The sequence below is a fragment of the Gossypium arboreum genome, chromosome 7 (genome assembly GCF_025698485.1).
Source record: "Gossypium arboreum isolate Shixiya-1 chromosome 7, ASM2569848v2, whole genome shotgun sequence".
Lineage (NCBI taxonomy): Eukaryota > Viridiplantae > Streptophyta > Magnoliopsida > Malvales > Malvaceae > Gossypium > Gossypium arboreum.
Window position 1 is genome coordinate 105,902,478 of NC_069076.1, and position 23,897 is coordinate 105,926,374.

Consider the following 23,897-nt stretch of genomic DNA (forward strand, 5'->3'; position numbering starts at 1 on the left):
GGTATTATGAAAGGAGTCAATCTCCCTCAAACAAAAAGGCATCTTTTTTATTGAGGGAAGGACGATTCTTTTTCTAAAGAAATCTTTTAAGTGTCACATGTCGAAAGCTAATAGACCCTTATGTGCCCATAATTTCCATTCAAGGGGCAAGGGTTCGAACTTTACCATGTGTAGATGCTCATGTCCCTTTGATAGGTAGTCGTGCACCAAGCACAACTTAACCTAACGAAGACTTCTTTGATAGAAGGGTCGGCCTCCCTCAACAAAATGAAATTATTGATTAAATGAACTATAAATAAAGTGATAAAGGTCTTTTATATGAATTTTATTTGATCTTGAGTTGATACTTGAATTTGATTATTTTAAGTACATAAAATTTTATTATAATAATATTTATTATTTTTAAAAAATTCAAGTATTATTTAATTAAGTTAATATCTAATTATAATTAATTTATGAGACAAACTCAATAAAAATATATTAATATTAAAAATTGATATATTATATTTAAAAATAAAATTGCTATTTCTTTTTCGAAGTCATTTATTCTTATCTCATTTTCCTCTTCAAGAAATCAATTTCTTAATTAATGTAAGCACCGAGTTTAGAGAAAGATAAAGAAAAGTCCACTAAGGTCTTTGTCTAATACAAATTTGATTATGATATCAATGAGAAATGAACATATTTTGAAGAAAAGAAATTCATTTTGTCTAACAACATTAGTTAATTAATGTATAACTTTAACTTCAAATACAATAATAATAACTTTTTGATTATATGTGTTGTTTAACAATAGCCACGCTTGAGCCTTAGCTGGCCTTCCCCATTTTAATCATTCATGCCTCATTCTTCATTTTATATTTTTAGAAATTAAATTGATATATTGCACAAATCTTTTCATATCCCACTACGGAATTAAAATTTCCTAAATAAATTCCATCATTACAATTGATTACAATTTTTATTTTGATGTTTTAAGAAAATTAATCCTTAATTTGCAAGTTTGAAAATTAATAATTCAATAATTTAGTAATTAACAAGAAACAAAATAATAAATATTAATGGCTTTAAGTGATGGTTCATACGATGTCTTTACTCTGGTAGGAAGGTTAAAGGATCTTAAGGTAAAGAAGATAAAGGTTGCATCCCAAAGTTAGAGTGAAGTATTTATAGGTGAAGGTGACCCTCTCTTAACCTAAGTCTTGACATTTGTATGATGCAGGTCCCATCATAGTTGGCCACTTAAGAGATATAGTAGCTTCTAGGTAGGCCGATAAGGATAGAGAAGAGCTAGGTGAGGTCCACATGTGAGCCATGCAAGGAAAAGTTCAAGACATGTTTTTAATGATGTAGGTCTCACCCAAGGTTAAAGTGAAGTATTTATAGGTGAAGGTAATCCTCTCTTAACCTGGATTCTAACATGAGTATGATATAGGTCCTATCATTGCCAACACTTAAAAAGATACAATAACTTTTAGATAAGCGAATATGAGACAAAAAAGAGTTAAACAAAGTCCACGTGTAAATCATGCAAAGAATGACTTAACACTTATTTTTAGCGGTACATGTCAAAGGAGTTGTACACATCTTATGTATGTGTCCATGAAACTTAAATTTGACAAAGTATTGATGTTGGTGCAATCGAAATAAATGCAGTAAAATTACGAGGGCGAAGCCTATACAACGAGATACATATAACAAAATCTATAATTAGAGCTATTGATAATTTTATTTTTGGTAAGGAAAGCAACAAGTGGCATAAAATCGATGAGTGAGGTGTGAAAGGGGATTCATTATTGTATTAAAGGGTTAAGTGAGTAGTAATTTTTCTTCTTTACAATAAAGTTGGTGGAGAATTAGATGTGTTAGTGCAAATTGACTAACTTTTCTTATTCAATTCAAATACTTTCACACCCCCAGTCAACATTTTGAACCATTTACTGCAATGGAATGATTCCATCATTTGTTTGTTGATTAGTCGCATTTCTTCTATCTAAATCAAAATCAAGTCTCAAAATTTGCAAATAAAACAAGTCCAAAACTTGGATCATTATTGTAGATGCGGTTGATGAATCGATAGTTTTGTTTCTGGGTATTATAAGTTTATAAATTGAAAAAGAGAGGATATAACCTTGTGTCAATACATAAGGTTAATCATTTACCTTTTTAAGTAGTTGGAATAATTTTTGTGTTTTTAATTAGATGATTGACCATTGATACCAATCAAAATTGTCGTTCCTAATTGCAATTGTGGGTCCCTTTTCCTTTAAAAAGAAAAAAGTATTAGTATTAGTATTAGATTCTAATATAGGGATGACTACAAAATCCATTGGGGACGTGATGGGTCGGGTCTAACTTTTTAAGTGCTTGAATGGGGTTTACAAACTCATTTACCTTGATATAATTGTTAAAATGCCCTTATATATACCATAATTCTACTTAAAAAGTTAATACTACTTTATTTTGATAAAAATATTAAAATAAAAATTATGTCATAGTCGAATATAATTTTAATTTTTGAATTAGATATGTAAGAGTAAATTAATATTTAAGTTCAAGTTGGATTGAAGTTTATTTTTATGGGGAGTTTATTATTGCATTACCATCTCTATTCTAGTGGTAAAAAAGAAATGAAAAATGTTAGATAAGCTACGAGAAGATATATTGATTTGATATGAAATCAGACTCAATTCAATTTGATTATAAAAGATTAAGCTAAATTTAAATTTAAATTGATTAAATTTGAAAAAGAATAAAATACAAAATAATTTAAAATTATAATAACTCCAACACTGAGGCAAGTAAAGTAAAGAAAAGAAAAGAAAAGGAGGTAGGAGGCGGCCATGAATATAATCCACATTTTAAATGCAGCTTACCATATGCTATACCTTAATAAAAATAAAATACTTTGCTTCTTATATCAGATTTGGTTAAAAAAAGTCAAAAATGAAATATAAATACTAGAATTTAAAATCAAATCTTTCCAAACCAAATTTCCTTGTTTGATATGAAACTAAATTCCAAATATCTAGTTTGCGGTTTAAGAGTGAATATCAAATTTAAACAATACAAACAAATGCTTGGGTATTAAGCTAATGACCAATTAACTCAATATCAAAAAACGGGGAATAAAATTTGTGTCCTGATATATAAAATTTAATTTGAAATTTATGCGCTATTTTTATATATTACTCATAAAAATTAATTAATTAATTAATTAAGTTTAACATTTATTGTTATTATTAAAATTGAAATTTTAAAATTTGAGAACTATAAAGACTAAAGATGATTTAACTTGAGAACATATACTAAATCTATAATTTTACACATAATACAAAATCAATGGAAGAATTTAACTTTTACCATTTAATCATAACTAAAATTTCAAGAATTAGAAAATACCAATACTAAAATGAATCAATTCGAAAAAAGTATATGAAATTAAAATTGATCACATTAAAATACAAAATTAAATCCATAATTTATACAAATATAAGTACTAATAATAGAATTTGACTGAAAAAAACACTAAAAAAATCCAACAAGAGTTCATGTAGCATAGTACAAGACTACACATTTACCTGAAGTAATTTGAAAAAGTATAAAACCTGAATTAAAGTATTAAGTTATAGAGAGTAGAAAGAGGAAATTGAAGAAAATAAGAGGAAGGGGGCTGAGCTGGTGATGCGGGGTTGGGTACTCTGCTCCTTTTCCGTCCACAAAAATAAAATTTATTGTTCTTTGAAACTCATTTTTATATTATTGATAATAAATAAAATGAAAGTTTTGTTGGAAAGAAACAAGGGGTCCCAATTTGGTATTAGGAGGGGACGGCAGGCAGCAGTCGGCCGCACAAACACAGAGGCCTCTCTTTTCTCTTTCTCTTCTCTTCCCTTCCCTTCTCTTCATTATTTTGTTTCTTTATATATGGCTTGTTTCCCTTTCAAAAAAACTATTTAATCATAATAATAATATTATTTGCTTATTTCATTTATTAATGATTATAAAGGAATAACAATAGGATTAGGTGTTTTGGTTCACAATCTCAGCCAATTTATTTGGGTCTTTCTTTCTTCTTTCACACACGTTTTTGCTTCTTGTTTTTTCCCTTTCCTGTTGGCTGCCTCTAATATAAAGTTGAAACACCAAGCTTCCATCTTCATCTTCAACCTCATCTTCTTTTTAGGACTTCACAACCCCTTCTCTTTGTATATTCAAAGAATCAATAACAGAAGACGGTGAAGCAATCAAATAGGTAAAAAGGTATTATCTTTGGCATGTAAGGGTCTTGGTAATATGCCCCCCACAAAAAAAGGGTCTTCCTTTGTTTCATGATCATACATATTATATATGCTGTATATATATGAAAGATTTTTTTTAAAATTTTTTTATTTATATATTTGGATGGGTCGATGATGATTCTGGTCTTTTGAAGAAGTTGGGGTATATGGTGGTCTGTAAGGGGAAAGGGATGGGCAAGTAACGAAGAAATGTGGTGATCAGCTTTTTTTTACCCTTAGATCACGGACCAAGTTTCTTCTTTTTTTGAGAAAAAAAAATTTGAAATGATTGTGTGAAGAACAATTCAAACAAAACATTGGCCTTCGAAAACCAAAGAGAGAAAAAACCCACTTTTGTTGGGATCAAAGACAGTACTGGGAGCATGTGACTATCTCTCCTTTTGTTTTGCTCTTTTTTTTTTTCTGATTTATTTATTTACTTTTTTTTTATTTTGAGAAAAAAAATCTCAAAGCTTCTCTGTTTGAACGTATTTGATCGTTGGATAACAAAGGTGACTTCCCCCTTTTTTGCTTATCTATCTTATCTTTATTGGTTCCATTCAGTTTTCAGGTGTTCTTTTTGTCAACTCTTTCTGTGAATTTTCTTGTTTGGGATTTCATAATCCTATCATGCAATTCTAGCATACTTTGTTTCTCATACAAGGTAAATAAAAATAAAAATTCCTTTCTTGGTGAATAAGTCAAGCAGATATTGAAATAGAATTGAGTTTCTAATTTAAGTTTAGGACTTTGTTCTGCAAAATTCTCTTTGTTTATGGATTGCATTCTTTTTCCCTTTAGGAGGGGTTGGCATATGTTACAGCGATAGGGATTATATTATGTTGAAAATAGATTGCAAAGCTTTACCTTTATGGTCCCAAATTTGAATAGCCTTTTAACTATTGTTACTTGTCACTGTCCTTTTGGGAATTTCTTGAATCTAATCGACAATTGCCTTGCTGATTGATCGGTCATGATCATGTTAATGGCAAACAAAGTAAAATCTTGACTTGTTTATAAGTTAGAAATATCCAAAGTAAATAATTTTAAGGTACAAACTTCGGCTTTAGTGGAAAGGACCGAGTGGTATGTTGAGGTCGGATTGTGTATGACCATTTGTGCTCTCCTATGGATTTCATGGTTTTAGCGGTTTTTTCATTACCATATGATATGTTGATTTTGATATTTTTTCCAGATATAAAGGATACTTGTTAACTAGATGGATGGATATACTAGTAAAAGAGCTGCTGATGGGCTTGTTGTACCTGGCAAGGGTTCTGGCATTATCTTGAAGGATCATGTTAATAACAGAGAACGGAATGCTCAATTTTGCAACCGAATTGGGTGCAGTGGCAGGCTGAACTCAATGAAAGGTACTCTGAGTGGCTGCTCAGAAAAAGCTAAATCTTTGAGGCCTTCTTACCGCACTTCATCGATTGGTAAGGAAATAATTGGAAGCTCCTCTAGGGTATACTCTGCACCTATCAACTCTAGAAAATCCTCTACGAATCCTCAGAAAAAGCTATCATCTCAGCTGGAAACAGATTCATCTGAAACTAGTAGTGTTCAGGATGAGCCAGAAGGGTCAGAGCTCATATCTCCACCAGGAAAGATTCAAAGAGGGTTGCAGCCCGGAGCCGATGATGCTGCTTCTAGGGAAGTTAGAGTAATGGAAGTTGGAAGCTCTAGCACAGCATCAAACACAAGACCGAGGAGAAGCTTTAGTCAGCGTTCAGGGTTGGGCAACCAGGATGCTCTTGCTGGTCCATCGGTTACTTTGGCCTCTCGTAGTGCTTCCCTGGCAACTCGTGCCAACGCAAGCAGGTACAGTTTGAGAAATATAAAGTGTAACTCTATTTCTGATGTTGTTCCTTCTGGTTGTTCATCTTCGGATTCAAGCCTCAGCAGAAGGAAAGACACAGTAAAAAAGAGAAATGCGGATGGAGAAGGTAGTTCTTCAACTAAGGGAAAGAAGTTGAGTGGGTCATCTTTGGAGGGACGGAGCAATGTTTCTAGTCACAGTGTCTCCATTTCTGATTCAAGGCGAGCTAGAAATTGGTCCCCGAATAGTGATAGCAGTGTTGCTTCTTCAATTAGGACTCGAAGATCAAGCAGTAGTTATGGTAGAGGGAGACTCCCTAACCAGGACAATGGGAGTATATTAACTTTGAATGAGCCCCCTGTGGTCATGCCACAAGTGCCTCAAGCTGCTGTAACCATCGATTTGAATGCACCTGTTTCCACAGAAACTGGCTCAACTTGTGCTATTTCTTACGGTCGAGCAGGTAGAATAAGTGAGAGTTTACACAGTATCATACCGTCTATTCCTTCTGAAGCTGGCATCAACCTCTCTTCAATGACCGGGGATAGTTTCCGGCGCTACAATATGGATGGCATTGCAGAGGTATATTAACATTATAGTTCAATGCATTGTCTTAGGCATGGCCGTATAACTTGCTTGTTATTAAAGCTTCATCTATTACAATTATTTTATGTTTACACAGGTGTTATTAGCTCTTGAGAGGATCGAACAAGATGAAGAGTTGACGTATGAGGTAACTAGTTTTGAAGTGTTCCACTTGGCCTGATTGTTCTCTGTTTGTTGATTCTGTTTCTGTCTTGCAGCAATTACTTGTTCTAGAGACCAGCTTGTTCCTTAATGGCCTGAATTTTTACGACCAACATAGAGACATGAGATTGGATATAGACAATATGTCATACGAGGTTTGTTTTAATTTCCACTTTGGTGGTGTGATATTTGCATTTTAAGTTTCTCCATTCTATATGCTCTCGTTGTTAAAGGTAAAGTATCAAGTTAAGCTCGTGTTGGTATCATGATAGGAATTACTAGCTCTAGAAGAGAGGATGGGTAATGTGAGCACTGCACTATCCGAAGAAGCAATGTCAAAATGCCTTAAAAAAAGCATCTACGAGGCAATATCTATGGAGGATGTTGCAAAGGTCAGCTGTGAGGTTGAAAAGGATGATGTGAAATGCAGTATATGCCAGGTTCTCTCCTATGTGACTTTAAGCTCAATCAATGAGATGTCGGCTTATGGTATTTAGTGAGTGCAATGGTTTCAGTTCCAACATTGTTGGTTAACGGTTTTGGTTTTGCAGGAAGAGTATGTTGTTGGAGATGAAGTAGGGAGGTTGCTGTGTGAACATAGGTACCATGTTGGGTGCATACAGCAGTGGTTGCAGGTGAAGAATTGGTGCCCTATTTGCAAAGCATCAGCAGAAGCGATGCAGTCTTCTTGTTCACCTCAGAACTGAGTTGGAATTTGAATAGAAGAAAGCAACAGACTGAGTTTCATTTTGTACAAAATTGATGGCTTTTCTCTTCAGCATTTTTAAATTTTAATTTTATGGATCACATGTAAATATCAAATCCAAACAAATAAAGCAGATGCGCTTGGACTGACTCTGCACTGGAAGGAACACTCAATTCACTGGTAATAAAAACAAATGTGAATCAAAGTACACTTACTGCTGGTGCCGCTGTTTGAATTGATAAGTGTTTTCTCTCTTAATTGCTACAATTGCCTAAGGTTTACTATATAAACAATACTTATATAATTACATTCATCCTCCCTTGCTTCAAAGTTCAAGCGCTTACATTGACAAGCACAAAACCTCAGATGTATCCTCATGTCGAACATAAGCCCTTCATGATCATGCCTCTCAGTTGTACCTACAAAAACAAGAAAACAATTGTACTGAAAATCAGCTCAACAATAAAAGACAACACTAGTAAGTGTATCTACTCCAAAAGAACAGGTCCAAATACTGAGAAGCTGTTGCCTCTTTTAGTAAATAAGAACTGCCTTTTTACAACAAGAACAGTCACTGCTTGACATTCTTAAGCTCAGCATGAGCAACTCATAACTAATGTGTAGACTTGCAATGTTAATTCTATATGCATATATACATAAGCTACACAAGAACATAAAATCAGAGCTTAACAAATAGAATTTTCAGGGGCATCTGGTGGGAAAATCTAAATATAAACCACAATGGACAATTTAATAGATGTCGATTTTTTATTAATAACTCAAATCAATTCTCAGATTTTAAAATTACATACAGAGCAATGATGAATCTCTTAGATAAGTAATTTTACCTTTCCTCCTCATTGGCTGTAAATTACAAGAAAAACTTGAGATCTGTTGAAATGGCAGCAAACAGCCAACAAAAATTACTAATCGTACGACAGAGCAACCACTTGTAAGCACTTTCTTTTCAAGCAGCATACTTCAGTTGCTTAAAGATAATTATATGATCAATCCCGGCTCAGCAGCAGGTGTACAGGCATCCTGACACTCAAACCCATAATTTCATCTTGCAAAGGGCAGAGCTTTATCTGACTGATCCATCCGGTACATGTCAGTAATCCAAAAGATCTAGGAGCTTCAGTTGCACGTTGAACCAATCACAGCTTCATGATAAACAAATTTTTGCAGGGAACTCATTCTTCAAAGGAATGCAAACAAATTTTTTCAAGCAGCCATGGCCAATCTTCACCCAGCTGCTGAGGATTTAGCTCCATTGCCACTTTGAAATCAAGCAGAGATACTAAGCGCTGCTGCCCCTGCTCATGCAAAACTTTTGTGGGCCCGGTGGTACTCTGCATATGCCAGTGATTGCTTGGCCACATACCATTAACAAGCTTGCCTTGAGGCTGCTGCTTGTGGGCAGAGTGCTTTCTCGGTTCACCTGTTGACCTTGATCCAACCAAATCAACACATGACCTAATCAGTTTCTTCAAGTAGACATCCAACATGCTACTCAACAAGCTAGCACATTCTGCGGAAACCTCTCCAAGGCCCTGCACTGCTGCAATCTGATCCATACGTTTCTTCAATGTCTCAGTATCATACAAACCGCCACTGTCATAGTAGCTAATGAAGCCACCACTGCTAGCCACTGCAGGAGCTTTGCGGGCCCCACCTACACTAGCTGAGCAAAATGAGATCCCAAGTGGTGCAAGCAAAGAACCTGTAGAGAGGAGATTAATGGGATTAATTTGTTCCACCTCCTCCCCATCTTCAACAAAGCCTCCTTCACTCTGATCTTTACTAGGCACCCTTGGTCTTCCTGTGGAATGCACCAAACCTTCTCTTTGAATTTCAGGCTGCTCGACAACTGCTAGAAGATGCTGCACTGGTCTCTGATAGTCATATGGAGTCAAATCCCCATTGTCCATACCCAATTTAATGCCATTGTCTCCCTTCCCAACTGACTGATATGAAACAACAATCTTTCCATTTGGCCCCAGCGGGCTGGGCCTATCCCTGAGTTTTCTATCCCGAATTCCAGACCTAACCTTTCGTGGGGATGACACTGGCAAAACACCATTTGACCATTTATCTGTATTTGGATGTGACCCTATATGTTGATGTCCATCATCTTCTCTAGCAGGAGAAGTTTTCGCAGTTTGTATCAAAGATTTCACGGGAGCTGCTTCAAAAACTGGTGGTGGAGTCTTAGCCTGACATGCATTTTTTAACATTGAACGTATCAACTGATTATGCAGTGGCAGATTCTCCCTCCCAAGTAAGCGGTAACATGACTTATCAAACTCTTTTTTACTGAGCTTCTGACTTAAAAACCTAGTCAAATCATAAAAATACCTTTTTGACCTCTCAACCCCAATCTTCTTCACTATCTGAGATTTCAATTCAGCTAAATCAATTCTGAACCCTTGCTGGGGTTGCATTGCTCAATAAAACAGACTCCTACACCATTCAGAAAGCCGTTTCCACCCAAAATTACAAATTTCTCCAGCACCCAACAAGTTCAAATTCACCAATTTGCATGGGTATCGAGAATAAAATAGCAATTCATCCCAGTATTATTCCTAAGACACATAGCTGTATTTCAGTTTCCAGAATGAAAAAAGAGAATACAAATTGAACCACCTATAAACCAAATAATGCATAACCCAAATCACACATTCGCCAAAATCAAAACCCTAAACCCTAACCGGTCAATGAATAAATCAAAACCCTAATACTGAACTTAACGAAAGCAAGGCAGTAAATAAAAACGAACAGCAGCAATTAAAACCAGCAAAGAGTTGTTGTTGTTGTTGTTTCAGAAAATAATAAAATAAATAGAATTGAGAATTGAGAAATTGAAGTTGAAAAAAGATATCAATGGGATAAACAGAAGCAGGGGAATTCGAGGGAATGAAGAGCGAAAGAGAAGGAAAACAAAGAAAGGGTTAAAAGATTGAGAGAAAGAGAAAGAGCTAACCTTAGACAAACTCGGTTGACCAATTTGCAGAGAAAAATCGAGTGCCACAGCCACTCACTCAGCTCGTTGTTGGATTCTTTTTGGATCTCCTCCCTCTCGAGAATTTTCTCTTTGAATGAATAATATCTCAATTTCCGTGTCTTGATTCAGCTCTGTTCTCTTCTTCTTGTTTTTTTTTTTTTTCTCCTAAAGAAATATTTTTATATTAATGATTAGAGTTTATGTTTGTGTTGTGTTGCTATATCTTCAACTTCAAAACTAGGTTGTGCATGTAATATTGTAGTTAGTGATGCCACTTTGACTTTGACGTTGACTTTGACTTTTAAAGCCAAACACAGTCCCAGTGATGCTCAAACTTCTTCTTTCTCTGGTTTATATTTATGCATCAAATAATTTACTATGGTATCTCTTCTATGACAATCTTATGAACATAAAATAGAAAAAAAAATATTTTTTTTCTTTTTGATGAATGTTAATGAATGTATTGTGGTATGAGAAGGTTTCTTCGTTGGTGTCTGCTACTTTGACAAGAAATTGCATTTTCCTTGTTCTTTTTTATCCCTAAAGGAATGAAAGAGGGAGGGAGGTATTAGCAACTAGCTAGGTATGGGTTATGGCTAAGCGTTATTTAAGTGTTTGAAAGCAATTGCTTATGTTGTTGAAGTGTATACTAGTGGGAGACTGAAGTTGATGGAGAAAGGTGCCTGATATTTATGAGGTTGACATGAAGGACCTACCTCTCCTTTCATTCCATAAAAGTATTAGGAAATGGCATTTTGTACCTCTATTAAAAATATTAATAAATTAATTTTTATAGGTTAAATTAAATAGAAAATAATTTTTTAAAAATATTTATATATTTATACTATTATAAATTGGTGTGGTTATTCTGATATTTAGATCAAATTCGAATATGAGAGTCAACATTGTTGAAAAAACTTTATCTAAATATTACATTTGATCCGAAAAAAACTAAGTTTAAACCTTAAAACAGATAAAGATACTTGTGATTATAAAAAAAATGGTGTGATAGATGAAATAATTAGACAATGACACAACGTATTACATGTACTTCATATTGACATAATAGATAAAATTTTAATAGTAAAAATAAATAAAATTTTTAATAAAAGTATAAAAATAATATACCTATTTATTTAACGAAGGAGACAAAATATAATATCTTAGAAAAGTTTCAGCTGCATGACCATGATTTTATTTTATATTCTTTAACTTTTTCAAACTATAATATGCTTGTCTGTCCAATAGAGTGGTACAAGCACTAAAACTAAATTCTCTAAGCTTTCATGTTGGGAAAACACACAGACTCTCACTCACATCACATGTCCACACAACACAAAATAACAGAATGAAATATAATGCGCATCACCATTCATAAAGGAAGTGAGCCCCCCCACTAAACCATACCTTCTTCTACTACAAAACAAAAGCAAATCCAATCCATTGCTAATTAATTATTGATTATTTATTAAACACCTCCTTCCCTCCCATACCCATAAAAATGCCAGCTTTGTGCTAAAGAGTGTCCTTGTCAGAAATCCCTTGTCCTAGACTTATGTGTAAGATTCTTTCAAGGATCCATCTTTGCAATATATTAACAGAACAACATCAAATGGATTGATAACATCTTGTCTTGTCTCAAACAATGAGTTCTCAGACCCCGAGTCTCTTTTGCCTACTCCTGTTTCTCCTCCTTACTTTGAGTCCGAGCCATGCTCAACTCGGGGTCGGTTACTATCACAACTTGTGTCCTGGCGTTGAATCAATCGTCAAATCTGCAGTTAAACAGAAGTTGGAGCAGACATTTGTTACAGCTCCAGCAACTCTTAGACTATTCTTTCATGACTGTTTCGTCCGGGTTTATCCTTTGCCTTTGCCACCGTTGTTTTCTATGTTTAATCAGAATCAGATTAAGAGGGCACTTACATATTTATTTTGCATGTTGAAAGGGGTGTGATGCTTCGGTGATGCTAGCTTCTTCATGGAACAAAAGTGCAGAGAAGGATAATACGGATAATCTTTCGTTAGCTGGGGATGGATTCGACACAGTGATGAAAGCCAAGGCTGCTGTCGATAGTGTACCTCAGTGCCGTAACAAGGTTTCATGTGCTGACATCTTAGCCCTGGCTACTAGGGATGTCATAGCTTTGGTATTTTTCAATAAAACCTGGTATCTGATCCATCGTTGTCCACTTTAATACTCTCTGCCTGCTACAAATAATCAAATCTTTTCTGTTTTGGAGACTGGAGGGCCATCTTATGCAGTAGAATTGGGAAGACTTGATGGCAGGATCTCAACAAGAGCCAGCGTGCGTCATCATCTCCCTCATCCAGATTTCAAGTTAGGCAAGCTCAAGGCCATGTTTGCCTCTCATGGTCTCACTCTTACAGATCTGGTTGCACTATCAGGTACTAAAATTGTTCCACCTTTTCCATCATATCAATTAGCTATATAAATAAATATACACTTGTGTTGTGTGTAGGAGCACATACAATTGGGTTCTCACACTGCAGCCGGTTCTCCAAACGAATTTACAAGTTTAAAAGCAAGAGCAGAATTGATCCTACACTTAACCTGCGATATGCAAGGCAGCTTTCGCAGATGTGCCCGGAAAATGTTGACCCGAGAATGGCCATTGAGATGGACCCAAGCACGCCCCGAATATTCGATAACATGTACTACATTAACCTTCAACAAGGGAAGGGACTTTTCACCTCTGATCAGTCTTTGTTCACTAATGCAAGATCTAGAAATATTGTTAACCTATTTGCATCCAACAGTACTGCATTTGAAGAGGCTTTTGTAGCTGCCATAACCAAGCTTGGGAGAATAGGGGTCAAGACAGGAAAACAAGGTGAAATCAGGAATGATTGCTTTGTTCTAAACAAGATTTCATAATTGATTTGGCATCATCTTTCATTGGTGTTAAGAAACAAACGTTGTAACTTGCAAGGGAACAAAAAGTTACAAAACTATGAAGTCGGGACTCATTTTTTCTTTTTTTTTTCTTGTAAAAGCTGCTATCTCTAGCTAAAGGAAATACCAGCAACTGTAATCATTTCAACCGTTGCTGCATTGCAAAAATGCAGGATGTTAGGGTCAGGCTTCAACCATAGGCTTAGGAAGAGATTGCTCCTTCCGAGACCTGCTCGACTGTCGTACAGAGTAAAAAAGGATGTTTTTGATAACCTAAAAGTTCAAAAGTAATGGTTAAATCTGAAGTAAGAGAAGAGGGTAGATTTAAAAATGCCAACCAAGTTTTCAAAATAGAGAAATTCTAAGAATCCAATCAAAATAGCTAGTCACCTGTGACATTAAACCATGAACTTGCTCCATAGTTATTTTTGCACTATCTCTGGTAATCTTAGCAAGCTGTGACTCTTCCTGCAACTCATAAGTAGGTATCCACATCGCATTTAGTTAAAAAGAAGATAAAAGCTACCCTCTAAATAGCTCGAGCCAACTATACAAATTACAGAAACTATATTGACCTTCTTCCGAGGGGGTCCTAGTGGGGCAATGCGATAGTGAGCCAACTGATTCTCTGCTTGCTCCAGCTTTTCAGCTGAAAAATGAAACAATGGGATCCAAAATGAAGAAAAAAAACTTGGACTGCATTTCATGTGCAAACAAGAAAAACTATACTATGCATACAACAAAAGAACAATTACCTAAATCTGAAATTTACCCAGCAACATAATCTCCATTGCCCAGAAGAAGCAAAGAAGAAAGCGTATTTACCCAGTACTTAGTTATTCCATAACAAATTCAAGAGGTGGCAATCAAGAGAGGACATAAAATAAGTGATATCAAATGCATAATACTGCAACAAAACATACAAGTGTTAATAAACAGAGAAACAACAGGCATTAAAGATAAAAAAACAGAAGTCGATGGGATTACATAATAACCCGTTTACAATGCACACCAAAGTCTATAAGTGTCTCAACGGCAACAAAGTATTTTTTATTAATAAGACTAAGTTTTAAGGAGAGTTGTTAAAAGTTTGTTACTTGATTACAATCCTACTATGAACCAGATCAAACTACACAAGGAGAGAACCACCAAGAAGGCTAAGGCAAAGGCTTGTCTTTATGCTTCGGTCTCACTAGCCATATTCAATGGAATTGTGGGTTTTGGATTAGCAAAGAAAGTTGATTATTAAGGAGGTGTGAGGATCAAGAGAGCATGAAGGTGTTGAACTTAACTGAAGAATTTGAGAGGTTACAAATGAAGAAGTCTAAATCAATGAAAGAATACTCAGACAAACTGATAGATATTGTCAACAAGATAAGAGTTCTTGCTACTAATATCTTTTGTTCTAGACTGGTGTAGAAAAGACTACGTGTGAGTTAAATGTATCGAGTTATTCGAGTTAATTCGAATTTTTTTCGAATTTCGAGTTCAAATTGAGTTTGATTTTTGAATTTGAATAACTCGAATAATTTTATCATATTGAATCTTTATAAATTTTTGCTAAAATTGAAATATTGATAATCCCATAAAAGATTAATAAATAAATTATAAGGGATAAAAGTTAATAACAAATTTAATTACGGTGGATAAATTTGATTACTCTGGGGTGACAATGATTACAAAGACCTAAAATATTTTTTTAATTTAATTTAAATAAATATATTCAATTCAATTCGAATAGAATTAAATATCACTCAATTTGATTCGAGAAAATTTCAAATTAAGTTAGGATGGTAAAATATGATTTGTAACACCTTTTACCCGTACTCGAGACCAGTATAGGATATGAGGCATTACCAAAATTTTCAAAATAATTTCAATTAATTTATATCGTTTAGCATTCATTTTCATGTTTCATGTAACATCCTTTTTATATTATAATTCTCGTATCATATCAAATATTCTATTCGTTGAACCATAGGAGTTCCAATGGATTTTTCAACAGTACACTCAAAACGTACATTTCCATATTCCATCAATTCATATTCAGAAATAACCCTTAGGACGTTTAATCGTCAAGCACTCTCTCGAGTCACATCTCATGTAACTGTAGTGAATCAGGATTATATTTTCAAGTCAAATCCTATCCACCTTAGGTTACCATAATGAATCATATATCATATAACTGTAGCGAATCAAGATTACCTTTTCAGGTCAAATCCTATCCGCCTTAAGTTTCCATAGTGAATCAGGAATAAATCCTATTCACTTTAAATTACCATAGTGAATCAGGAACAAATCCTATCCACTTTGAGGTATTATAGTGAATCAGGAACGAATCCTATCCACTTTATATTCTCGAGAAGGCTTTTGTCAGATTAACTGTCTGGGTTATCTATTTCTGCAACACATGCAGAAACTTTTTTCATTTGGGAAATCACCTATATCCATCTGGAACCCAATATTCAAACAAATTTTATCCCTTTCAAGTAGTTTCAGAACATGTATTATTTCTTTCATTTCAACATCCATACATTTCATATATTCAATTCAAACATCATATAAAATACAATATAATATTTAAATTGACATATTTATATGCTCATTCAAGTTATACGAACCTACCTGACTAAATTGCAGAAATACTAAGATTTAGGGGCATTTTGTTAATTTATCATTTTCCCAATTTTCACCCGATCTTAAATTAACAATTTCATTTAATTTATTAATTTAGATAATAAAACAATTCATTCCCTTCAATTTGGTCATTTTGATATTTTTACAAAATTGTCCCCTAAAGTTTTACTTTTATTCAATTTAGTCCTTGAGCCTAAAACATGCAAATTAACCATACTAGTTGAATATTCATATATATTTTCCTCCCCCTCCTCTCCATACCACATCCTTAATGTATATAACACACTTGTAAGTAACATTATCTAAAATTTTTATTATTTACTTTTATGAATATTCAAGTTGTCCATTTGTGTCATAGTCACTAAATTATTTATATCTGGAGCTATAAAACTTCAAATTAAGATCCGATAATTTTTCCTGAAAATATACTCATATATATTCTTACCATAAAATTTTCAGAATTTTTTGGTTTAGCCAATAAGTACAGTTTATTCTTTAAAATTACCCTGCTCGCTATCTCGACGATTCGACCCTTCTTCACTAAAAATTAATTATCTCCTCGTAAAAAAATTTAATGATGTTCCCATTTATTTCTCTTGAAAATAGATTAATTCAAGATTCTAAATATATAAATTTAAACCCCTAATTATTTTTATCCAATTTTTGATGATTTTCCAAATTCAGAACAGGGGAACCCAAAATTATTCTGACCTTATCTCACAAAATTTATTATATCTCATGATTTATAATTCCATTACTTACATAATTTATTCTATAAGAAACTAAACTCAATAAGATTTAATTTCATATTTTATTCATCCTATAATTCAATTTCTACAATTTATTGTGATTTTTCAAAGTTAGACTACTGCTGCTGTCCAAAACTGTTTTAGTGCAAGATATTAATTACCATGTTTATAACACCCTTATTTTCTTTTTCTACACTATTTCTCATCACTTTCTCTTATTTTCTCTTCACTAATATATCAAGAACATAGGAACATATGTAAGGAAACTCTACATTAACATTAATCCCATGCTTTTTAATAATATCAAACATTAATCCCATGCTTTTTAATAATTTTTATAGTAATTAATTTGTAGTAATATATGTAATACATTAACCATTATTCTATTATCATCAATGTTCATCAAGTAGTAATGTATTACATATATTACTACAAAATTTACGTAATAGTAACTATTGTTCTTGAAATCCATATAGATTAACGTATTCAAGTGGATATTGTACCGAGACAAGAAAAAAGTGCTTACAACTAGTACCCACTAGAGTCACGATTGGTTTACAAGGGTGATGATGGACATACAAAAATCAATTCCTGAACTGACGAAACCTCACTGACACCTAAATAAATCCCCCTCCATCTTGACAGACAAGACAGCCATTAAAAGGGTTAACACCGAATTACGATACATACTACAGTCTACAAATAATACAGGCATGCCATATTATTATCCTTATCATAGTTTACAGGTCATTTTACACTAAGCTATGAGCACATTATTAGTACAATATACTTCATCTCACCCGTCCCTTCCCTCTCCTGTTGTTTCTGCTCACTTTCTTTACCTCCTGCTTCTCCATAACACTGTTGCTTTTCCTTTTTGAGTGTCGTGTATTCGGCTTCTGTGCCAAATCTTCACCTTCACCTTCAAACTTCATGCTTGAACTGTGCTGGGAATCGGATACAGCAACATCATTTTCATTTACTTCTGCCACTTCTATGAAAGCCTCACCCACTCTTGTTGCATTCTCATCACCTGAACCAACTGTATTATTCTCTTCCTCATTTATTGCTCCATGGTTTTCTTCTTTTTCCACTTCAGCTGGCTTACTGAAATGAGGGAGAAAACCAACTGAATTATATATATATTCAAACGCCACAAAACAAAACTATTCAGGCTAGCAGCTGTTTCACCTGTATCCTGAAGAAGGTAACCCATTGGCAGTAGATGCAGCACCACCTGTTTCAGCAACTTCTTTTAATGTCGAACAATTTTTGTCTTCTATTTGTGAGCCTACTGATATATGTTTATAGATGAAAAACTCTCATCAGTAATTACAAAATCAACAAAAGACTTTATGCAACCATTGTCCTCTAAATATGCACATCAACACCCACATAATATAATCTTTAAAGCTGTGTTCGTGAGCCAATATTTTGAGGGGTTAAGAAGGATAGCGACAGATCTTAGTAAGAAGGTCAAGCAGAAAAACAGCAAATAAGTAATTTCTTACCCTGTACAGTTCCGTCCCTAGTGGAATCAAACTGCAGGGTAGACCCATTGGCGTCCTTGAAATGATCGACATCACTGTGGCATAAAAGGTTAAAAGTTACAACAAAAAGAAAAAGCATTGGCCGCTTCATAAAGAGACAAGTGAGGAACTCCACAACAGTAAAACCCCTTTGATATCAAAACTAAAAATTCCTTTTTTTGTTGGAAGGGGATTCTTTAATAGAGTGAGACCAACCTATTTGACGCAGTTTTGAAGTCTATTGCTGATTGAAGTCTCTGTCCCTCATCTAGTGTCTTACCTGCACAATCCAGAAACACACTTAGAAACATTTGATAAAGCCTACAGGGAAAAGATTTATCAGATGATAAGGACTACACAAAACAGAAAATAATGGAATCAAGCATGACTGCAATTATCCACAATGGAAGATGAAACATACAATGCCATGATCATAAATTCATTAGACAAAGAGCAAGTCTAGAAAATAAAAACACTTCCTTTTGAGATTGAAATTACAGGGAGATCTTGCAGGAACCAGCACATTATTCTTCTACTGGTAGGACACCACGACCTTTTTAGTTTTGTCCACGAATTAATAATCATAAATTCATGACTTACAGACCTCCAGCTGAGGACTGCCTAGTTTTTCCTACCTTTCTTTATGAACAATGCCAAAAGCATGAATGCAAAACTTCAGTTAAACGAAAAATAACCTAGTCAGGACACTTACAAACACCATGTAATCAAATCACCATCCATAACTTTTTTCATTAAAAAAATAAATTAGGCAAACATGTATCAAGTATAAGAATTATAGACATAACTGTCACTCCTCAAGTTAATAGAATAATATTCATAATGCATATATAAAGCCACTATATTTGTTTGAAGCAAAATTGACAATAGAAGATAAAAATTAAAAAGGCTGCAATAATACCTCTTTCTCCCTCACTGCTTTGAACAGCTTCCATATCCTTTGCAAGGAAGAAGAAAAATGTCAAATATCACAATGCTTAACAAATTATTAGAAATATCAACATATCATAAATCTACCCTATAAGAACAATCAAAGATTCCGGTAACAAACTAATGGAAAAAGAATATGCATAACTATATAATTAACAACTTTTCAGCAAGCACCATGTAAGCTTCACATTCAACTACTAAGATACCTGGTTTTCTTCACAACCAAGAGTTGCGGGGACTGGTAAAGCATCACTATTTAATGCAACTTCTGGAGTCAGTGAAACTGAAATGAGAAAAAGATGTAATGTCTTAAAAAACCACTCAGAAACTAAAAAAGTAATCAAAATTTGAAAAGTACAAAGTACTATCTGAAGAGAATTGTCCAAGATAATTGGAGCTTCCTTCCAACAAGTTAAACTGCACCTGGTCTTGTAGCCGAGTCTTCAGATGCATCTACTGTTTTTTTAGAGCTCTGCAGGTTAATTTCCTCGGCAGTGCCTAAGTTTTTGGCAGCTAAAGTATCAGGAACACTTTTATGTTCTAAGGCAAGTGAAGACCAGTCAATTTTTGGGGATGATAGAGTTCTCAGCATTTCCTGTGTTGCCTTAGATCTTACTTTTCGTATTTCCTCTTGGATGTTCCATGAACCAGTGGCAGGAGAATCCCTTTTCCGCTGCATTCATGCCAAATGTATAAGCAGCAAATTAAATCATAACAAAAGAAAGCACTCAGACAATTATACCTATACTCCCCTGCACATTACCCATATACAAGCATAAGTGCAAGCATTCTTTTGACCTTGTAAACAAATTTTCTTTAAGCTTGAGGTCAAAGAAACTTGTAAATTATTTCTTTTAGGGTATAATTGCAACAGTGATGACAAGGCGTGCACCCAGCACCACAGCACTAGGCAATAAAAGTGCCTCAGACCCTTTTGGACAAGGCCCGTTTGTTCAGGTATACACCTGGTGCACCTAAGCGCGTTTCCTTGTAAGGTAATAGGCCTAAAAAGTGTTCGACTGATTGAAATTCTCTTTAATTTCTTTTATTTTTCACTTTTTTCATTACATATATTTTTACTAGTAAGAAAGGGATAGTATCAAACTCCATACTTCTCAATATTTGATGGTATTCAAAAACAGACATTGATGATAACGAAATTACGCATATTGACAACCTGAATTGCAATAGAAACTAAAAAAAGATAAACCATGGGCTCAACCAAAAAAAAGCAACCAGACAATAATCTCATAGATAATTTAAAGAAGACTAGAAATCTTAAAGCCCATAAAATACAAATATGCATCATTACATCCAATCAGCAGAGAAATAAGCATATAAGAGCACCTTGGATGAGGACAAATACTTGCCCCCAAATGAATATGGTGTTTCTTCCTTGAAAAGGGGCACTCCAAGTGGTGATGGAGATCTAAATTCAATATTGTTTGTAGAAGGTGATGCCCATGGAGGACGAGTTCGCATGTATGTTTTGGCCATGTCCACAGGTGATCCTGCTTCACCTTCAACACTCTGCAGCAATAAAAGCTTACTAAGATATTGACATATTTTTCACACTAACATAGTACTTAAATATCAACATTCATCGTAAGCTTTTTTTTCAACAATAGTGGTGTTTACAACAGTACTCCATTACTGGCACGGCTACGCCCATTATAAGCAAATTGAATTCTATAAGAACTTATTATAAAGTGGGGCAGAGGATAGGTAACTTATATCCATTTATGGCTCATATTCAACTTGCCCCTAAGATTTTATTTTATTTTTTTAATTTCTGTATAATGCCTTCCATGTAGGTAAAACAAACATATAAGTACAAGATGCGTGATCTATATGTATACACACATGTATAAGCATAAGTTATAGAAGACAAAGAGGAAATACATGAACAAAATATCAGCTTGAAAATTGAATGAAGACAGAAATTGGGAAACTCAGGAAAGCAGAAAGGAGATGGCACAGAACCAAAAGCAGAAGTCGAAGAACTAGAACATTCAGCATAAATCATGAGGCAAAGGACAAAAGCACACAGTTGTACTCGAAACTAGCACCATTGATGAAACAGTACGTATCATAGTGATAATCTAACCAAAGCCCTTGTTATCTACCCCTTTCCCAAGAAAAAGTTCCTATCTCATCAATATTCACATGCATTTGTTCCTCCCAAGAAAAGAATTCACAAAAAAGGTGCAACACATGAGCATCACAGAGAAAAGAGTTACAAACATGTGCCAACGTAACAAAATTTGGGGCAGAGGTCCCATGGGGAAACTCTGACTTAGAATTTGATCCTGACTTCTTCTCCTCTAACCACTTTTTGGCCTCTATAACAGCTGTGTCACAAAGATCATCAATACCAACATCTGAAAAATGAGAAACACAATCAGTCAACTATAGGTACTGAGAAGTTCATTCTTGAAATCTGTTCTCTCAAGGTTGTCAAAGCCATACCAGTTCCACCTGTTCTGTTAGGCGTTTCATTTAACCTTTCAAGCCCCATGCCTTTGATCATTGGAAAATCCACAACTCTTGACTTGATAATATTTGTTAGTTTATTACACTCTTCCCTGGTCAAAATAGCATCCATATACAACTTGAACTTTATGCTTAACGGGAGATATAAATGAGGGATAACAGTTGAATGCACAACCAACTCAAAATGTGATGCAAGGTTCACCAAATAATCAAACGACATAAATTCCATAATACATGCGCTTCTTGGTCTTGACCAAATATTTTTATCAGAACTTATGGAGGAAGGAAGTAAAGGATTACAACAGGCAAAACATCCAAAGAACATAAGAAAAAAGTTCTTTACTTACCTTGAGAATGACTCCTGCATGAGAAGCTGCTCTATTAGACGCTTGGTTTCAATCTTTCCTGCAAAAGGTTGGGGCTCACTCTGGTAACCCGCAAAGGAACAACTAAGTAACCCTCTAAGATCATTATGATCATCACTATTATAAAGACACAGTACATAAACAAAACAGTGAAGAAGAATATTATCATATCAGCACCAATTTTACCAGTATCACCAGAAAAAAAATGTTTTTTTTTCCCTTTTGCATAATGGCGCAAAGCATAAAGGATGTCATACTTACATGTCCTATGTTATTAAACCCTTCAGTCGAGACATCCTGACCATTATTTGTACCAGCTGTGTCATCTGCACCGAAAAGAAAAAAAAAAAATCTATTGAGTAAAAATGAATGCAGCGTGACTGCGGATCACCACCTGAGCAAGTAGAAATCTTATGGAAGAATAACAGTGTAACAACTCGGAATGTTTATCCCCTCCCATATTAATCTGATTTTTCATATCTACTTGTACCGAAAAAGAAATATGCTTATCATATATTAAAAGGTTAGTGCCCAGTAAAAGGGTATGAGAGATTATGTAAGCCTCAAGAATCAAGATAACAGTACGTAACCTCACTGAAAACAAGTAGCTTAAACAGTTTAACCGCCAAGCAAAGTACTAAGCAAAACGAGAGCACACAACATCATTACTAGCACTAACACACTGTTGGCATGCTGTGGCTGCAATCAACATTCTAGACTCTAATATTATATTTTATGGAATTCAAAGTTAACCAATATATATATATATGCATACTTCGATTGTAGAAACCCGTCAAACGAAAACCTTGAATTTAAGCTATTGCTACCAAAACAAATATAATTAAACCAAAAGGAGAGAGGAAGGGAAAGGGGAAAGTCGGATTTCGAAAATTTTATGCTTTTAAGTGAGAATTAAAAAAAAAAAGAGTGGTATGTGGAACCTGAAGTTGAATCACGGTCTGAAGACGACGACGACGACGAAGAAGAGGAGGATGAAGATTCAAAGCCAAAAACAGAGGAGAGCACCCTGGTGGCACCGGAGACGATGGCCCGAGTGGGGGAAAGGATGTGCCTGGAGATCCAATTAGGGTTTTGCTGAGTTGAATTGAGCAATCTTGGGCGGTCGTAAGGCGTCTTACGCAACAAGGTTCGCCGCGGCCGCACAATCTTGCCGCCGGATCTGGGGTCTCGGCGTTCGGCTGCTCCAGAAATCGAGGCCATATGGAAGTCGGTAAAGAAAGGGGGGTCGTTAGTTGCTAGTTACAATTGCGCAGAGGTTGAAAACAAGTTTAAGGGTTTGTCAATATTCCGTCTTTTTCAACCATAAACAAATGGAAAAGAGAAGAGAGAGAAAGTAGTAGAGGCTGCGGATTTATAAATGGATGATATGGTTTTTCTTTTAGCGGTTATTTTGGCAGTGGATACTAGGAAAATTTGATGTTTTGGAAATATATTTTAATGATTTGAAAAATAAAAATGAAATTTCATACGTAATTCGGTTTTTAAATTAATTCTTGAATTTAAAGATATTCTAAAATGATTTATCAAAATATCGTCACCATAACCATAACATTATTCTCTTAATTTAATCATTAATTTGGATGTGTAATATCAGATGTAACATGTTATTTAAATTATAAGATAAATTTAATTATTATGTTGACAATTTAGATTTAACAACATTATTTTAATATTTAATT

General features: G+C 34.5%; 4 protein-coding genes across 9 annotated transcripts; 2 read left to right on the top strand and 2 right to left on the bottom strand.

The window, feature by feature from the left end:
- The first annotated feature begins 3,602 nt into the window (after window positions 1-3,602).
- LOC108450969 (E3 ubiquitin-protein ligase MBR2-like) lies at window positions 3,603-7,797 on the top strand. 2 transcript variants are annotated; one of them, XM_017748735.2, is made up of 6 exons: window positions 3,603-4,263; window positions 5,476-6,684; window positions 6,785-6,835; window positions 6,906-7,004; window positions 7,122-7,289; window positions 7,401-7,797. In XM_017748735.2, exons 2-6 carry the CDS (start codon window positions 5,500-5,502, stop codon window positions 7,554-7,556), a joined length of 1,659 nt encoding a protein of 552 aa, XP_017604224.1. In that variant the 5' UTR covers window positions 3,603-4,263; window positions 5,476-5,499; the 3' UTR covers window positions 7,557-7,797. The 2 variants fall into 2 exon arrangements, with proteins under 2 accessions (XP_017604224.1, XP_017604211.1); XM_017748722.2 differs by having other exon boundaries at window positions 3,603-4,255.
- On the bottom strand, window positions 7,478-11,176 carry LOC108450993 (uncharacterized). The gene is made up of 3 exons (XM_017748744.2): window positions 10,539-11,176; window positions 8,404-10,140; window positions 7,478-7,974 (listed from the first exon to the last, which is right to left on the bottom strand). Exon 2 carries the CDS (start codon window positions 9,997-9,999, stop codon window positions 8,749-8,751), a length of 1,251 nt encoding a protein of 416 aa, XP_017604233.1. The 5' UTR covers window positions 10,000-10,140; window positions 10,539-11,176; the 3' UTR covers window positions 7,478-7,974; window positions 8,404-8,748.
- Window positions 11,177-12,020: 844 nt separating this feature from the next.
- LOC108469910 (peroxidase 16-like) lies at window positions 12,021-13,813 on the top strand. Its single transcript, XM_017771022.2, has 4 exons — window positions 12,021-12,417; window positions 12,509-12,709; window positions 12,803-12,968; window positions 13,043-13,813. The coding sequence occupies exons 1-4, from the start codon at window positions 12,205-12,207 to the stop codon at window positions 13,456-13,458; spliced, it is 996 nt and encodes a 331-aa protein (XP_017626511.1). The 5' UTR covers window positions 12,021-12,204; the 3' UTR covers window positions 13,459-13,813.
- Window positions 13,814-17,317: 3,504 nt separating this feature from the next.
- On the bottom strand, window positions 17,318-23,646 carry LOC108476887 (protein KAKU4-like). 5 transcript variants are annotated; one of them, XM_053030834.1, is made up of 13 exons: window positions 23,139-23,643; window positions 22,459-22,523; window positions 22,180-22,259; window positions 21,809-21,924; window positions 21,584-21,720; window positions 20,687-20,869; window positions 19,763-20,012; window positions 19,546-19,622; window positions 19,311-19,347; window positions 18,608-18,671; window positions 18,374-18,447; window positions 18,054-18,099; window positions 17,318-17,969 (listed from the first exon to the last, which is right to left on the bottom strand). In XM_053030834.1, the coding sequence occupies exons 1-13, from the start codon at window positions 23,416-23,418 to the stop codon at window positions 17,654-17,656; spliced, it is 1,725 nt and encodes a 574-aa protein (XP_052886794.1). In that variant the 5' UTR covers window positions 23,419-23,643; the 3' UTR covers window positions 17,318-17,653. The 5 variants fall into 5 exon arrangements, with proteins under 5 accessions (XP_052886794.1, XP_052886793.1, XP_017634744.2 ...); XM_053030833.1 differs by having other exon boundaries at window positions 18,054-18,153; XM_017779255.2 differs by having other exon boundaries at window positions 18,054-18,156; window positions 23,139-23,642.
- Window positions 23,647-23,897: the final 251 nt, after the last annotated feature.

Coding starts and splice junctions, on each gene's coding strand:
- LOC108450969 (XM_017748735.2), top strand. CDS start 5,500: ATGGATGGATATACTAGTAAAAGAGCTGCTGATGGGCTTGTTGTACCT. Junction 6,836..6,905: donor ATGAAGAGTTGACGTATGAG/GTAACTAGTTTT, acceptor TCTGTCTTGCAG/CAATTACTTGTTCTAGAGAC. Junction 7,290..7,400: donor TGAAATGCAGTATATGCCAG/GTTCTCTCCTAT, acceptor TTGGTTTTGCAG/GAAGAGTATGTTGTTGGAGA.
- LOC108450993 (XM_017748744.2), bottom strand. CDS start 9,999: ATGCAACCCCAGCAAGGGTTCAGAATTGATTTAGCTGAATTGAAATCT.
- LOC108469910 (XM_017771022.2), top strand. CDS start 12,205: ATGAGTTCTCAGACCCCGAGTCTCTTTTGCCTACTCCTGTTTCTCCTC. Junction 12,418..12,508: donor TTCATGACTGTTTCGTCCGG/GTTTATCCTTTG, acceptor GCATGTTGAAAG/GGGTGTGATGCTTCGGTGAT. Junction 12,969..13,042: donor AGATCTGGTTGCACTATCAG/GTACTAAAATTG, acceptor TGTTGTGTGTAG/GAGCACATACAATTGGGTTC.
- LOC108476887 (XM_017779255.2), bottom strand. CDS start 23,418: ATGGCCTCGATTTCTGGAGCAGCCGAACGCCGAGACCCCAGATCCGGC. Junction 20,870..21,583: donor ATTTTGTTACGTTGGCACAT/GTTTGTAACTCT, acceptor TTATTGCTGCAG/AGTGTTGAAGGTGAAGCAGG. Junction 19,623..19,762: donor AGACTCGGCTACAAGACCAG/GTGCAGTTTAAC, acceptor TTCTCATTTCAG/TTTCACTGACTCCAGAAGTT.